The 17,080-nt window shown below is 59.4% G+C and overlaps 1 protein-coding gene across 1 annotated transcript; it reads right to left on the bottom strand.

Annotated features, from left to right (window-relative positions):
• Positions 1–31: 31 nt before the first annotated feature.
• GAS2L1 (growth arrest specific 2 like 1) lies at positions 32–10,858 on the bottom strand. Its single transcript, XM_029048675.2, has 6 exons — positions 10,424–10,858; positions 8,982–9,705; positions 3,829–3,936; positions 3,095–3,191; positions 2,475–2,742; positions 32–1,955 (listed from the first exon to the last, which is right to left on the bottom strand). Exons 2-6 carry the CDS (start codon positions 9,648–9,650, stop codon positions 632–634), a joined length of 2,466 nt encoding a protein of 821 aa, XP_028904508.1. The 5' UTR covers positions 9,651–9,705; positions 10,424–10,858; the 3' UTR covers positions 32–631.
• Positions 10,859–17,080: the final 6,222 nt, after the last annotated feature.

Below are 17,080 nucleotides of genomic sequence, written 5' to 3'. Positions count from 1 at the left end.
CCAACATCTAACAGAGCACACAGAGCCCACGGGGGTTGAGACACAAGTTTACTGGCGAGGGGGCGAGGGGCCATTCGTGGGTGAGCCTAATAGGAAGTCTCGGGTCGGGGTCATTAGTGCCGGGGTATCGGCCTCAGCCTGTCCCCTCACACACATACACGTACACCACACACACACGCACGCACGCTCAATATATTAGATTTAAATACATGTGCTATTCCCGCACACACAGGCAGCCAGCTCCTGGGGTGGGGTCCGGCCCGGGGCAGGGAGGGGCCGGAATCCCTGAGCCCCCATCCTGTGCCAACAACGGGGGGACGATGGGGGGCCCAGAGCCACCGTGAACCAAACGAGAGCCACGACAGGTTACCAAGCCACCGCCATCGGGGGCCGTGGGGCCAAGGCAGGGGGCTCAACCCTGGCCCACCACCGGCGGAATGGGTAAACTAAGGCACCGAGAGGAGAGGGGGCAGGGAGGCGTCCAGGAGAGCAGCAGAGCAAGGGTGTGATGGTTCCCCCAGCCCTCTAAATCCCCAGTCAGCCGGGGCAGGGAAGGGGGCGGCCCCCGAACGGCCACAGCAGCAGGGCCTGGGGCAGGGCAGCCCCGGCGGGGGTGGTGGGGAGGAGGGGGTCACATCCAGCCGGCCTCCCCCTGTCCGCCCGCTTCCTGAGGGGCCCGAGCCGGCGGCTCTAGCAAGCCAGGGGGGCCGGAGGGCAAGACCCTCCACCTCGGGGACCCCGGGGGGCTGCCCCTGGGGGAGCCCCCTCGTGGGCTCCGGTAACTCAGCGGGGTGGGGATGCGGGAAGGCCTGCGGCCCGGCTGGTGGTCCGCACGGGGCCGGGCGCAGGGCGGCGGCTTGGGCTGATGGGGGGCCGGGTTCTGACCGGGAAGGCGCCACGGGCCTGTGGCGGGAACCTGGTTGCCAGGCACGGGCACCTCCTCTTGCTCCTCCTCCTCGTCCTCGTCCCCGGAGGCCCCCAGGTCCGGCTCGCTCCAGCCGCCCTCGGGGCCCCCTGGCGCTCCAGGCGGGCCGTCCGGGGCCCTGAAGGAGTTGCTTTCATCTGAGGAGCTGGAGCGGGCCGGTGGCCTCTGGGGGCCAGCGACCTGGGAGGCCCAGGCCTCTCCGGAGCCGTTGGCGATGCCCTCGGGGTTCGGCCCGGCCCGGGGCGCCTCCCCCAGGTGCCCGTATTTGGTGAAGAAGTTGAGGGAGGAGGAAGAGGAGCTGGAGGAGCAGTAGGCCGAGTCGGGGGCTATGGGGTCCGGTGTGGTCTGGGGGGCCCGGGGCGAGGACAGGGGGAGCCCCTCCGCCGCCAGGGCCTGAGAGTTGGCCAGGAACTCCTGCTCCAGGCACCGGATCAGGTGCTGCTCCTGCTTCGGGTCCAGGGTCCAGGGGGTCAGGAAGCTACGGGACAGCTCCTCCAGCTCCTGGCTCAGACTGTCCACCGGGGGCCGGGAGGCCCGGGGTCGCCTGGGGGGCTCAGGGACCGGGGCGGCGCGGCCGGGAGGCGGGGCGCGGGGAGGCGCCGGACTCTGGGAGCGCGGGGTGCTGCGGCCCGAGCCTCCCGGCCGCCCCTCGGCCCGCGCCCACGAGTGCTGGCCGCCCCGGTCCCTGCTGATCACCAGCACGGCCTCCCCCTCACGCCCCTGGCTCCGGGCCCGGGGAGCCCTCCGAGACAGTCCCGGAGAGGACAGGCGGGACGTCCCGTTGGTCGCCGGAGGTCTTCCCCGGTCCCCCGGGCGCGGTCCCCGGTCGCGTGACTGGCTCCGGGGGGCGAGGGGAGGCCCGGGGGTGGCCCCCGCCGACCGTCGCCGTCCTCCCCCGCCGTCCCTCCGGGGCCCCGGGCCCGGGTCATCGCCGCGGCGGCCGGCCAGGGGGCCGCTCTGGGCCGAAGAGGCCGAAGAGTCGCTGTCGCCCGAGTGTCGGCGAGATCGGGGGGGCAGCTGGTCCCGGAGCCTGAGAGAAGAGGGGAGACTAAGGAAAGAGCGGGAGGCGGCGGGTCTCTCCGCTCCGGGGGAGCCGTACTATCCCGTGCCCAGCAGAGGGACAGCCGGGTCCAGCTCTGCAGCCCAGTGGACGGGTGGGGAGGGGGGAATGTGGGTATCTTTCCCCCCTGCGATTCCCAGACACAAGTGTCGGGTGGGGGACTCCCGGGTCTCCCGGAGAGGATTCATAGGGCCAGCGACCGCAACGGGCCCCCACAGGAAGACTGTAGGAAGCGGGCCTGACCCAGCCCGAGCCCGGAGCCGGAAGGACCCGGAAACTACACCCGGCTGCAGGCCTGTTAAGTTTGGGATGCGGTTGCCATGACGACGCGGAGTCGGGCCTTCCCCCACCCTCTCCCTTCCCAGAGGGTGAGTCACTGCAGGCCCCAACCCGGCCCTTCCTGCCGACTGCAGCTGCTCCGAGCCACCCCTCGGCCCCTCACCCCTCAATCCCGCCTCTGGCCGCGCCCCCCCCCGGGGGTACGCATACCTGAGAGGGGTGGACTGTCGGGGGTCCGGCCCGCCGCGCTGGTTGCGGACACTGGACGGGTCCGGAGTCGGGGCGGGCGGGACCCCAGCCCGGGCCGGGGGCCGCTCCGAGCCCCTCCGGTCGCCCCCGCCTCGCACGGGCTCTGGAGCCCCCCTGGGGGGGCCCAGCCCTTCCATTACACACTGGGGGCTGGAGGGTCGGGGGCTGGGGACCGAGGGCGGCTTCTGGGGGGAGAAGGCCTGGACCCGCGGCTGAGGCTGGCGGTGCGCTGAGGAGAGATCAGGAAACCAGGGCTCAGAGAGGCTAAGCAACCGCCCCAAGTTCACACGACCGGCCAGGGGCAGAGTTGGCACCAGAAACCGGGACTCCTGACTCAAAAGCTCTACACGCTCCACTAACCCAGAGGCAGGCTGGGAGATGGTTACCCTCTCTTAGACTGTCAGCTCGTTGTGGGCAGGGAATGTGTCTGTCTGTTGTTATTGTGTAGTCTCCCAAGTGCTTAGTACAGCTCTCTGCACACAGTAAGCACTGAAAAAATCCCATCGAATGAATGAGGAGGTGGAACAGGGAGGGTCATCCCCAGCTTCCCCAAGCCCACCGGGGCGGGCCCAGGTACTCACAGAGTGAGGTGCAGCGGCAGGGATCGTGCTTATCCAGGTAATGCTCCAGGGTATCCCAACCTCCCCCGACCCTCACCATCACGTGTCTTCTCAGCACCTGCGGGGGCGGTCCAGGAAACCGTGGTCAGAGCGGACGGCCAGTATCCCGGGGGGATGGTCACGCTCCGCACCTGGTTCTCTGCCGCCCTCACCCCGGGTGCCACCCCTCACCCACCCCCCAGGGGCCTAGCTCGGCCCCTCCGGCCCGGCCGGGGCACGGACCCACCCTCCCCACCCCTCCCGGGCAACGGACTGCAGCTGCTTCTGGGGTGGGACGCCCCCGCTGCGGAGCTGTAACACTGCAGAACGACCGGGGCCTTGGCTACTCATACCTCCCGGGCCCTCTCCAACCTTAACTGCCCAGGCTGCCGGGAGGGCGGGGGGCTGAGACCACCGTCGACACCCCAGGAGAATGGAACCACTGTCCTCTAGACTGCAAGCTCGTCGTGGACAGGGAATGTGTCTGTTATATTGCCATACAGTACTCTCCCAAGCACTTAGTACAGTGCTCTGCATCCAGTAAGTACTCAATAAATACCACTGAATGAAAGTATGAACACTGGCCACGGGTCAGCTCAGCTGGCCTCCCTCCACCACCCCCGGGGCCCCTCATGAGGAAAGGGAGGGAGGGACAGAGAGGCAGGGGAGTGGGGGACAGGGGGTAGGACCAGACCCCGGTCAGCAGAGAGTCTTACTCGAACAAAGATCAGGGCGCTGGAGTCTCCCACTTTATATTTACCCTCTGAGACTTTGATCATGGGGAACTGGGCTGGGCAGGTGCAGTGGCCCAGAATCTCCCGCACCTGCAGAGAGACAGAGCCGGGTCAGAACCGCGAGCCCCTCCGCCGGCCCCTCCAGCACCCCCGGCCCATCCGCGCTGGCCCGCCCACCCGCAGGGTGGACCCTCGCTGTCCCTCCTCCCCCTGGGATGGTGGAGGGAGGGTCCCATGGCGTAGCGGATACAGCCCGGTCCTGGGAGTCAGAAGGTCGTGGGTTATAACCCCGGCTCCGCCACTTGTCTGCTGTGTGTCCTCCGGCAGGAGGCCTAGTGGCAAGAGCCCGGGCTTGGGAGTCAGAGGACGTGGGTTCCGATCCCGGCTCCGCCACTTGTCTACTGTGTGCCCTTGGGCAAGTCACTGCCTTTCTCTGGGTCTCGGTTACCTCGTCTGTAAAAGGGGGAAGACCACTGTGAGCCCCATGTGGGACAGGGACTGCATCCAACGTGATTACCTTGGATCTACCCTAGGGTTTGGAACAGTGCTTGGCCAACGCTAAGCACTTAACTACTATCATAATTATTATTATTCTCTGGACCTCAATTAACTCATCTGTAAAATGGGGATTGAGACTGTGAGCCCCAGGTGGGACAGGGACCGTGTCCAACCCGATTTGCTTGTCTCCACCCCAGCACTTAGTACAGTGACTGGCACATAGTAAGCACTTAACAAATACCATAATTATTATTCTTATTAAGTTCTAGGAGAGGATCAGGGGAGGCCCTAGCGGGGCACCCAGGGTGAGAGAGGCAGCACGCGGCAGCAAGATGAGGAGGGGGAAGGGCTGTGGTCACGGCAGGAGGAAGGATGAGGAGTGGGGAGGGGGCGTTGGGGAGGGTGTGCCAAGGGAAAGCCAGAGGGAGACAGTGGAGGCAGGGAGGCCTGTAGAGAGGAGATAAGGCCAGGGGAGGAAAGCCTGTGGACTTGTCAGAGGGAGGGCTTGGAGAGGGAACAGGCAGCCTGATCCGGAGAGACAGAAGCCCTATCTCCTTCCCCCTGCCTCCCCTACCCCCACCTCAAGCCCCCTGCCTCCAGCTCTGGAGGCTAAACTGGATTGGTCGGGGGTGTCAGGAGACAAAGAGGAGGTAAACGAAACCCTGACTGTGGATTCATCCCATCTGGGCCAGAGAGAAAGCAAATTAGAGGCCAGAGGTCACCAGAAGGGAAGAGGTCAAGGCTGGGCAGGATAGCAGCCCACTTCTGTGACTCAGTTCCCCTCCCTCGACCCTGATAATAATTGTGGTATTTGTTAAACGCTTACTATGCACAAAGCTTGGTACTAAGCCCTGGGGTAGGTTCAATGTGAGCAGATTGGACACAGTCCCTGTCCCCGAAAGAGGCTCAAAGTCTAAGAGGAAGGGAGAACAAGTATTTGATCCCCATTATACAGATGAGGAAACTGAGGCCCAGGGAAGTAGGATGACTTGCCCAAAGTCAGACATCAGGCAAGTGGTGGAGCCGGGACTAGAACTCAGGCCCAAATTGCTGGAAAGAGCTTGGGCCTAGGAGTCACAGGACCTGGGTCCTATTCCCAGTTCCGTCACTTGTCTGTGACCTTGGGCAAGTCGCTTCACTTCTCTGGGCCTCAATTGCCTCATCTTTAAAATGACTGCGAGCCCTATGTGAGGCAGGGACTGCGTCGAATCTGATTAACTATCTTCCCCAATGCTTAGTACAATGCCCGGCACACAGTATGTGCTCAACAAATATTTTTTAAAAAAGCCAAACCAAAAAAAAAACCCTCTGACTCCCAGGCTGAGCTCTTTCTACTAGGCGATACTGCTTCTTAGCAAATCAGTCGGCCCCATGGAGGCAGGTGGAGGGCGAGGCCGCCCTCTCCCCTGACCCCAGGCTCCACCAGGCCCCGAGAGAGGTCAGCCGGGGGCAGGCCGGAGTCAAGGTCAGAGGGGAAGCAGTTCCCTTGCTCGTCCCAGCCATCACCCCCTGGGGTCTGCCAGGGTTAGCCAAGGTCAGGGCGGGTCCCACACTCTCTCAGGGGAGGATCTCCCCTTCTTGGAAGGTTCTGACCTTGGGGTGTCTCTGGATCTCAAAGCGCTTAACCTAGGGCATGAGGGAGGCCAGAATTGGCCGAAAGCCTCCTTCGAGGACCCATCCATCCCTCTGCCACACTCCAGGCCCCCTGTCTGACAACCAGGGTGGCTGATCTGGTCATGGAACCTCGCCGGGCCTCCCTCTGCCCAACTGGACTGGCCCAGGGCTGGATACCGCTTGGAAGGTCGGAGCCAGCTAGACCGTCCCCCCTATCCAAGTCCTTCCGCTGGATACCCGCTGAGAACTCCACCTACCCAGAGAGGCAGAGGGAGCGTGATGAGGCCGTTCCAGCAGCCCTAGGCCCCCCCACAACCCAGCTCCACTCCGTTGGGTGACCAGACTTCCCAAACCCCCCCCAGCTGGCCGAACACCACTGAGTCCAGAACTCGGGGCAGGCCCGGAGAGTGGAAACAGCCATGTTGGGTGTTGGGGGGATGGCGGCGGGACTTGGGCCAGGCCCGCAGTGGGTGGAAACAGCTGGGCTCCGGGCGTGGGGATGGGGCCGATGCCAGGGATTGCCCATAAAAGCCCAGAGCCCGGAGAGGGGCCCGTTCATTACAAAGGCGGTAGGAATGCGAGCCAGATGCTGGCGGCTTGCTCTGCGGGGCGACGGAGATTTCACTGAGCCCTCAAGTCTGCGACTGGTAGCCCCCAACTCGGCTCAGGGTCCCCGAGGACAGGAGCTACCCCCTCTCAGTCTAAGGGAGCAAATGCACACACGCACACAACATTCCCATGCCTCCCTCACCACCCCCCAAGGGAATGACTGTGGCCTTTGAGAGACTGGAAGTGGGGGTGGGGGTGGTTGGGCGATGAGCTGTCTTATCTGACTCCCCCTCCCCAAAATCAATCCCCACAGGCTCCTTCGCCGCTCAATCTTCCCTTCCTCTCCCCACCCCCACTCCGAGCCCCTCTCCTCTGAGTCTGGCCCTCACCCAGCCAACCGGCGTCCGCCCCAGGCTGCAGGGGAAACCCCTTTCCTGTTCCGCATCTCCAGACTGCACCGCTCGGAGAACCGGCCTGGACTTGCCGGGGGCGGAGGGGCGAAGACGGGATCGCCAAATCCACCTCCAGACCTACCGAGCCCTCTTCCCTGTCCCTCCCCGGGCTCCGCCCTGCCAGGCAGACAGGGTGGCAAGCACTGTCTGCTCCCAGAGAGGGGCGGAAGGGCTGAAATTAGGGCTGAGGAAATAAGCAGGTGGGGCCGGCTGGCGGCGGCTGCCCCCCACAGTGCGGTGGGCAGGACCCAGCTCTGGGCTGGCACCACCTTCTCCGCTGGCTCCCGCCCGGCCCGGGTGAAGGAGAACCCATCCCGGCTCCCGCAAAGCTGGCTCCCTCAACCTCACGGACAGAGAGGGCTACAGGACAACCCAGATCCGATCGGATGCCCCCGTTCGCCCCGGCCTGGCTCTCGGGCTTTTCGTGCCGTACAATCCCCCATCGCATTCCTGCTTGATTAGAAGGAAACTTTCCTGTTGAGTGGCCTCTGCCCCTGGGAGGGGAGGGGGGCCCGGAGTAGAGGGGGGAGGGCAAGGGAGGGTCCGGAGAAAGGATCTCTTCGGACGTGTCTGTATTTCCACTAGAGCCGCTTAGAAAGCAACTGAGACTAAAAATAAAAGGCTCTGGTTTGCGCGAGGCCTCGTTTCAGCCTCTGGCCTGGAAAATCAAGCTTCATCGGCCACGGGGCGCCGGCCTCCAGACCCAGCCCTGAAGTCCTGGAACCCTGGAGCCCTGAGTCCCTGCCTCTGGAGAGAGGATCTTGTCGTGCCCTGAACTGGTAGCCTCTGGCCTCCCCTGCCTAGCCATGGCCTGGGGAATCGGCCCATCTCTGCTACTTTGCTCCTTTCCCTGGCCCTGGATGGGGCTGAGGATGCCCCAAGGAAGGTGGAGGAGGAATACATGACTCCCATATAATAATAATAACGAATTATGGTATCTGTTAAGTGCTCACTATGTGCCAGGCATTGTACTAAGCGCTGGGATGGAAACGAGCAAATCGGGACGGACACAGTCCCTGTCCCACGTGGGGTTCACCGTCTCAATCCCCATTTTACAGATGAGGTCACTGAGGCCCAGAGAAGTGAATGAAGTGACTTGCCCAAGGTCACCCGGCAGAAAAATGGCGGAACTGGGTTTAGGAACCAGGTCCTCTAACTCCTAAGCCTGGGTTCTTTCCAGTAGGTTGGACCTGGGTGCGAACCTCCGGCCGTCTGACTACCAGGCCTGTGTTCTATCCACTACGCCGCATGCCGCTTCCCCGAATCCTGGTGTCCGCATCGAAGGCACTGCTCTTTTCCCTTCACCTGACGGGCACCGCCACGCCCCCGCCGGCCCGGCCTCCGGGCTGCCCCTTCACCCCTCAGCCGGAGGGCACCGCCCCGTCCCCGTCGGCCCGGCCTCCGGGCTGCCCCACTGTGAAACTTCCCTGAACCCACAGTGTGTGAAGCAAGGATGGTTCCCAGGGCCCCCGCCCTTGAGCCAGGCCCGAAGGCAGAGTCAACCAATCCTTGCCAGCCTGCCAGCCTCTGTGACCGTGGCCTACTCCACCCTATCGCTGGGCACTGGGGAGGGAGGCGAAGGACAGTAGGCTGTATTGTAGTCTCCCTGCCTCTTAGCACAGTGCCAAGCACAAGGTAAGCACTCGATAAACCCACCGATTGATCGACAATGACTCTCCCCTTCTTCAAAACCTTAATGAAGGCCCATCTCCTCCAAGAGGCCTTTCCTGGCAAAGCCCTCCTTTTCCTCTTCTCCCACTCCCTTCTGTGTCACCCTGACTTCTTCCCTGGATTCATCCCCTCTCCCAGTCCCCCATGTCCATATCTGTAACTGGATTTATTCCTATCCACGTCTGCCTCCCCCTCTAGACTATAAGCTTGTTGTGGACAGGGGATGTTCTACTCTACTCTCCCAAGCGCTTAAATACAACGCTCCGCGCACGGTAAGCGCTCAAGAAACACGAATGACGGACGGGTTGACTGACCGACTGGAAGGGGAGGAGCCGCCAGCGCCCCGCTCACCAACTCATCGAGGTTCCTCAGGTCGCACAGGGTCATGCCAGGCCCGCGGCCTGGGTAGGGGCGAGTCCGGTGGCCCGGGGCTCCGGCCTCCCCGTCCCCGGCGGGGGCCGGTCCGCGGGCCTGGTCCCGCATCTCCTCCTCGATCTCCTCCTCGATCTCCTCCTCGAGCTGGATGAGCACGGGCGCCAGCACCCCGAGCTTGGAGCCGCGCCGGGCCACCTCCAGGAGGCACAGCACGAAGTTCTTCTCGTTCTTGCGCAGCACCAGGTCGTCCGTCTCGAACATGAGCACCTCGGGGATGCCCAGCTCGCCGCGGCACCAGCCGATGAAGTTGGACACGTTGTCGCGGGCCAGGAAGGAGCCGGGCGCCACGCCCCGCGCCTGGAACACCACGTCGCGCCCGGGCACCCGCGGGAGGCGGCGGGCGGCCTCCGGCCGGGCGAGGGCGAACTCGCGGGCCACGGCGTTGACGTGGTTGGCGTGGTGGCACAGGGCCGCGCCCGTCTCCAGGGCCCCCAGGAAGCCCTCGCCCCCGGGCACGGCCAGGCCGTGCAGGGCGTGGAGCCACTCTGCCAGGTCCTCCTTCATGGCCTCCAAGTATTCCTCGCTGGAGCGGAAAGGCCGGATGCTCATGGAGGCGGCGGACTGGATGGCGCTGTGGTCCGCCATGGCTGCCGCCCGGTCCGCCGACGTGCGTCCCCCGCTGGCCCTCGCCGGACTGTCACTGCGGGGACACGCGGGGGGACAGATACGCGGGGTCAGGCGCCCCAGGAGTGGGGCTCCCCAGGAGACGGGGGCAGCCCGGCCTAAGGCAGGTGGACGGCGGGGCGGGGCCGGGCGCCCGGTGGGAAGCCGGGCACCCGGGAGGCGGGGCAGAGGTGCCAGGGGGTGTGACTTTAGGGGAGGGGCAGGACCCCCGGAATGGGGGTGGGTCGGGGGTGGAACTCGGGATTTAGGGGAGCGGATGGGCAGCGTCCAGCCGGTCCCCTCCCACGCCGCCCGGAAACCGTTCCCCACCCCTGTTTATTGGGTGCCGGGAGCCACAGCTTGGTGGCCCCGGACTCCGGGGTCCCAAGGGTCTGCTCGGGCCTACAGGAGGGGCTCGGGGCGAGCCGGGGGGGGGGGGGGGCGTTTGCAGTGGAAGTTGGGGCAGATAGGGACCCCTCCCCTCTGTCCGCAGAGGCCTCTGGGGGGATGGGGGAGGCGAAAGGGAAGGAGAAGAGGCTGCGGTGGAGCCGGGAAAGGGAAGGGGGAGGGGGAGAGGGGAAGAGGGGGAGGGGAGTGGGGAGGGGAATGGGGAAGGGGAGGGAAGTGGGGAGGGGAACGGGGAGGGGGAAGGGGAAGGGATCCACAGCCGGGAGAGGCCCGGCTCCCTGCCACCGAGCTGGAGATCGGGGGGTCCCAGCCCCACCCATCCCCCGACCTTCCAGCCCCCCACTTACCCGGCTCATCGGCGATCTCCAAGCGGGGTTAACACCTCCCCTCTCCTCGCCCACCCGGGAGCCCGGGGCTCAAGGCCGCCCGGCTGGGGGGCGCATGGTCCTCGGGGACCCCCCCCAACTCCAAGCGGGAGGCGGGGAGGGGGTCCCGACGGCGGGGAGGGGATGCGCCTCGACGCTGCGCGGGCGCCTCCGGCTCCAACGCGGGGCGGAGAGGAGGGGTCGACCCCCGCCCTGCCCTCCCCAGGACCGGCTCTTCCGGTGCCTGGGAGCTTCCCGGGCCCCGTTTGCAGAAGTTGGGGGTCCGCACGCCCGAAAGAGGAAAAAGCAGCCTAACCCCCAAAAACCCCAGCCCTCCTTCGTTATTTCGGTGTTTTTTTTTCCCTCTCTCTCTGTGTCTCTGTGTGTCTGTCCTCCCCCACCCGAGATCCGGAATCTGGACCCACACCAGAAAGGGCGTGGAGGAGCGGTTAAATCCGTTTAAAGGGCCCTCGACCCCTCCTCATCCTCCCAGGCCACGGGCCCCTCTATCATTATCATCATCATTATGGCATTCGCACCTTCATTCGTTCAATCGTATGTACTGAGCGCTTACCCTGCGCAGAGCACCGTGCACAAGCTTGGAAATAATAATAATAATGTCGGTATTTGTTAAGCGCTTACTATGTGCCGAGCACTGTTCTGAGCGCTGGGGTAGATACAGGGTAATCAGGTCGCCCCACGTGAGGCTCACGGTTAATCCCCATTGTACAGATGAGGTAACTGAGGCAGAGAGAAGTGAAGTGACTTGCCCACAGTCACACAGCTGACAAGTGGCAGAGCCGGGATTCGAACTCATGACCTCTGACTCCCAAGCCCGCGCTCTTTCCACTGAGCCACGGTGCTTCTCAAGTACAATAAAGAGGGACAATCCCTGCCCACAAATAATAATATTTGTTAAGCGCTTACTCTGTGCCAAGCACTGTTCTGGAGGGACACAGGCCAACAGGTTGTCCCCCGGGGGGCTCCCATTCTTCATCCCCGTTTTAATAATAATAATAATGTTGGTATTTGGTAAGCGCTTACTATGTGCAGAGCACTGTTCTAAACGCTGGGGTAAATACAAGGTAATCAGGTTGTCCCACGTGAGGCTCACGGTCCTAATCCCCATTTTACAGATGAGGCAACTGAGGCACAGAGAAGTGAAGTGACTTGCCCACAGTCACAGCTGACAAGGGGCAGAGTCGGGATTCGAACCCATGACCTCTGACTCCCAAGGGACTGAGGCACAGAGAAGTGAAGTGACTCGCCCAAAGCCCCACAGATGATAAAGGGCGGAGCTGGGATTAGAACCCAAGACCTCGGACTCCCAAGCCCGCGCTCTTTCCACTGAGTCACGGCGGCTTCTCACAAATGGGCTCCCAATCTTGGGAGGGGAGACGGACATCAAAAAGCGCTTACTATAATGATGATAATAATGGAATTTGTTAATCGGTTCCTATAATAATAATAATAATGATGGAATTTGTTAAACACTTAGTATAATAATAATGATAATGGTGGTATTTAAGCGCTTCTTCTAATAATGATAATAATAATAATGATGGAATTTGTTAGGCGCTTACTACGTGCCAGGCACTGATGCTACAAGAAAATCAGGTTGGACCCAGTCCCTGTCCCACATGGGGCTCACAGACTCAATCTCCCTTTACAGATGAAGTAACTGAGGCACAGAGAAGTGAAGTGACTTATCCAAAGTCACATGTGACAAGTGGCCAAGTCAGGATTAGAACCCACGACCTCTGACTCCCAAGCTCGGGCTCTTTCCACAGACTGGTGAGCCCCACGTAGGATTGTGTCCAACAGTGATTTTCTTGTATCCACCCCAGAGCTTAGAACAGTGCCTGGCACATAGTAATAATAATAATGTTGATATTTGTTAAGCACTTACTATGTGCAGAACACTGTTCTAAGCGCTGGGGAAGATACAGGGTCATCAGGTCGTCCCACGTGAGGCTCACGGTTAATCCCCATTGTACAGATGAGGTAACTGAGGCAGAGAGAAGTGAAGTGACTTGCCCACAGTCACACAGCTGACAAGTGGCAGAGCGGGGAGTCGAACCCATGACCTCTGACTCCGAAGCCCAGGCTCTTTCCACTGAGCCATGAGGCCTTAACAAATAGCACTGTAATTATTATTATTACTAATAATAATAATAAACCTACGGAGGGTGCGGCTAGTCAATCTTATTTATTGAGCACTTACTGTGTGCAGAGCACTTCGGAGAGGACAATATAAGACACATTCCCCGCCCACCATGAGTTGACAGTCTGGGCCGGGCCGGGCAACAACAGGGAGGCTGGTACTTTGGCGGGGAGTCTTGCTACAATCCTCCTCATCATCTATGGTATGTATTGAGTCCCTCCTGAGGGTGAAGCGCTGTGCTAATCAATCCACTAGCAATGGGGCTTAGTAGGGAAACAGTGTGGTCGAGTGGGTAGCACACGGACCTGGGGGTCTCAGGACCTGGGTTCTAAATCTGGCTCCGCCACTTGCCTGCTGTGTGACCCTGAGCAAGTCATTTTTCTCATACGGTATTTAAGTGCTTATTATGTACCAAGCACTGTTCTAAGCACTGGAGTAGATACAGAGTAATCAGGTTGGACCCAATCCCCATCCCCCGTGAAGCCCACGGTCTTCATCCCTATTTTACAGATGATGTAACTAAAGCCCAGAGAAGTGAATTAACTTCCCCAAGGCCACACAGCAGACAAGTGGTGGAACCAGGATTCGAACCTAGGACGTTTGGACTGCCAGTCCTGTGTTCTATCCACTAGGCCATGCCGCTTCTCTGCCTGGGCCTCAGTTTCCTCAAATGTAAAATGGGAATTCAATACCTTTCCTCCCTTGTACTTGACTATGAGCCCCATCTGATGAACTTGTATCTACCCCGGCGCTTAGAAAAGTCCTTGACGCACAGTAAACGTTTAAAAAATACCATTAAAAAAAAAAATCCAACAAGAGTTTTTAATGAAAGCACTTACTGCGTGCAGAACCACAGCACCCAGTGTTTGGGAGAGACCAAGGGAGATGTAATCCCTGACCTCAAGGCTTTGCAGTCTAGCCGGGTAGACAGACACACAAATAAATTACAGGTATGAGGAAGTAATAGCGAATTCCTTTATAAATGGTGTGGAAGGGTGGAGAGTGAATATCCAGGTACGTAGGGGACGGAGAACAGCAGGAGTGGGAATAGAGGAGCAGCCGTGTGGCCTAGTGGGAAGAGCACGGGCCTGGGGGTCAGGGGACCTGGGTTCTAATCCCGGCTCCACCATTTACCTGCTATGCGACCTTGGGTAAGTCACTTCTCTGTTCCTCAGGTCATCGCAAAATGGGGATCCAGTACTTTTTCTCCCTCCTGCATAGACGGGGAGCCCATAAAGGAGTCAGAGGACCTAGATTCTAACACCAGCTCTGCCACTTGCCTTTTGGGTGACCACGGGCAAATCACTTCACTTCCTTGTGCCTCGGTTTCCTCATCTGTAAAAAGAGATTCAGTTTAGATTGTGAGCCCCAGAGATTACCTTGTCTCTACCTTAGCACTTAATACAGTGCCTGAAACGTAGTAAGCACTTAACGAATGATTAATTTTTTTTTTTAAAAAAAAAAGGAGAGAAAGGGAGCGTTTCCCACTTTTGGAGACTGGATTCTAGTCCCACCTCTGCCCCTTCCCTGCTGGGTGGGCTTGGACAAGCCATTTCCCCTCTGACTGTAAGCACCTTGTGGGCAGGGAATGTGACCCCCAACTCTGTTTTATTATAGTCTCCCAAGTACTTAGTACAGCAAACAGTAAATGCTCAATGATCAAATCAACCGATTGATTCAATTAACCTCTCTGAACCTCAGTGTATTCATCTGTAAAATGGAGATAAAATACCAGAATACTCCTCCCTCTTAGCGTTGAGCCCTGGGCGGGATAGGAACCGTGCCTGATCTGATTATCTGGTATTTCTCCCCGGGGCGTGCCAACTATCTAAGAAAGTGATAATAAAAAGTAAAGTGACTCCAAATGGGAGTGAAGCTCAAACTCCATTCTGAGCCTGAGCCCCTCCCACGGGAGAAGCCCCGAGAAAGCAGTTTCTCCCTTTGTTTTTTATGGTATCTGTTAGGCACTTACTATGTGCCAGGCACTGTGCTAAGCACCGGTGTAGTTACATCTTAATCAGGTTGTACATAGTCCATATCCCACTTGGGGCTCCCAGTCTGATCCCCATTTTACTCACGAGGGAACCCGGAGAAATGATGTGGATCGCCCACCGTCGCCCAGAGGACAAGTGGCGGAGCTGGGATTAGAACCCAGGTCCTTCTGACCCCAGAGCCCGAGCTCTAGCCACTAGGCCACATGGGCTCCCTGTTTTCGCAGAAGCCTTTGGGCCCGGTCTCCTGAATTAGGGTTGAGGTTGGCAAGGAAGAGTGGCTAGAGCGGGGCCTGGGAGTCAGAAGCTCGGGGTTCTAATCCTGCGCCTGCTGTGTGACCTTGGGCAATTTTATTTATTTGTTTTGATGTCTATCTCCACCACCCCCCGAGACTGTGAGCTCCTTGTGGGCAGGGATTGTCAATTTTTATTGTTGCATTCTACTTTCCCAAGCACTCAGTACAGTGCTCTGCACCCCGTAAGCGCTTAATAAATACACTGAATGAAGTCGCCTCGCTTAGAGAAGCAGCGTGGCTTGGTGCATAGAGCCTGGGTGCGGGAGTCAGAGGTCGTGGGTTCTAATCCCAGCTCCGCCACTTGTCAGCTATGTGAGTTTGGGCAAGTCACTTAACTTCTTTGGGGCTCAGTTACCTCATCTGTAAAATGGGGATCAAGACCATGAGCCCCAGGCGGGACGACCCAACCTCACATCTATCCCAGTGCTTGGCACATAGTAATCGCTTCATACCATCATTATTATTCACTTCTCTCTGCCTCAGTTACCTCATCTGTAAAATGGGGAATGAGACTGTGAGCCCATGTGGGACAAGGGCTCTGGCCAACCCCATTCGCTTATATCTTCCCCAGCGCTTAGGACAGTGCCTGGCACATACTAAGCATGTAACTAATACTGCAATTATTATTTTTAGTGTCCAACCCAATTACCTTGTATCTACCCCGGCGCTTAGGACAGTGCCTGGCACGTAGGAAGCGCTTAACAAATATCCCGATGATTACTTGCCTCAGCGTGCAACTCTCAAGCCTCCGAGGAGGGGAGAGAGGCCTCTGTGCCTTTAATTCAGCTCATGATCCAACGTAATCCTCGTCCCCAGGCGGGTGGGATTCTGGCAGGCTTTAGTCTGGAGCTGAATCATCATCTCATCAACCACTTTAAATATTAAACTGGCTCCGCTGCTTGGAGAAAGCCCGGGAACCATCCTGGAGGGCCCGGGGCCTGGGACATCTCAGTCAAGTCACTTCAACGCTCGGGGCCTCGGTTTTTTCATCCGCAAAATGGGGGTGATGATACCCGCCTATTTATTGAGCGCCGACTCCGTGCGGAGCACCGTACTCAGCGCTTGGGAGAGTGACAAGATGAAATAAGCCAGGCTGAGGCACTGTGGGGGAAATCCAAGTGCTCTACAATCCAGGGAATTATGAAGAGAAGCAGCATGGCCTAGTGAAAAGAACTTGCTGTGGGCAGGGAATGTGCCTGTTTATTGTATTGTACTCTCCCCTGCGCTTAGTACAGCACTCTGCACGCAAGTGCTCAATAAATACGATTGAATGAAAAAAACGGGGGGCCTGGGCTCTAATTCCTGCTCCACCATGTACCTGCTGTGTGACCTTGGGCAAGTCACTTCACTTCTCTGTGCCTCAGTTCCCTTATCTGTAAAATGGGGATTGCACTACCTGTTCTCTCTCCTACTTAGACTGGAAGCCCCCTGTGGGACTTGATTATCTACCCAAGCCCTTATAGTAAGCACTTACCAAACATTATTTTTATTCCTATTATTATTATTACCTTCTGCTCAGGGGTCGCCCGTACAGCGGTCTGCACACAATAAGCGCTCAATAAATTCGATTTCATGAATGAGACCCAGAGAGCCAAAAGCCCAGGGGAGAGGCCGGGACAGCCCGTTCCGGGGCAGCCTTCCTTCTCCCTCTGGAATCTGCACCGGAAAAATGGAAAAAAGATACTTTTGGTGACATGGATGTGCCTTTCCTGCCGAGTCACGCTTGTCCCCGTCACCTCCGGCCCCCGCTTACTTGACCTTTGGGGGAAGATAAGTGACCAGTTCCCATCCTGTGAGCCATCCCGGGGAAGTGGAAAGGCGAGGGGAGGATTAGTCAGCCCTGCTGGAGGGAGCCAGGTGTGTTTGTGTGTGTGTCTGCCTCTCCCTGGAACCACGCTAATAATAACGATGGTATTTGTTCAGCGCTTACTACGTGCCAAGCACAGTTCTAAGCGCTGGGGTAGACACAAGGTAATCAGGTTGTCTCAGGTGGGGCTCACAGGCTTCATCCCCATTTGACAGATGAGGTAACTGAGGCACAGAGAAGTGAAGCGACTTGCCCAAAGTCACGCAGCTGACAAGTGGCAGGGGCCGGATTAGAACCCAAGACCTCTGACTCCCAAGCCCGTGCTCTTTCCGCCGAGCCACGCGGCACGTTAATACAATCACTCATCCTATCCCACCTGGA

The sequence above is a fragment of the Ornithorhynchus anatinus genome, chromosome 21, assembly GCF_004115215.2.
Source record: "Ornithorhynchus anatinus isolate Pmale09 chromosome 21, mOrnAna1.pri.v4, whole genome shotgun sequence".
In the NCBI taxonomy this organism is placed as follows: domain Eukaryota; kingdom Metazoa; phylum Chordata; class Mammalia; order Monotremata; family Ornithorhynchidae; genus Ornithorhynchus; species Ornithorhynchus anatinus.
This window is presented reverse-complemented; position numbering and strand designations above follow the sequence as displayed.

Coding starts and splice junctions, on each gene's coding strand:
- GAS2L1 (XM_029048675.2), bottom strand. CDS start 9,650: ATGGCGGACCACAGCGCCATCCAGTCCGCCGCCTCCATGAGCATCCGG. Junction 3,937..8,981: donor TGAGGAACCTCGATGAGTTG/GTGAGCGGGGCG, acceptor GTCTCTCTGCAG/GTGCGGGAGATTCTGGGCCA. Junction 2,743..3,094: donor CTGCCGCTGCACCTCACTCT/GTGAGTACCTGG, acceptor ATCTCTCCTCAG/CGCACCGCCAGCCTCAGCCG.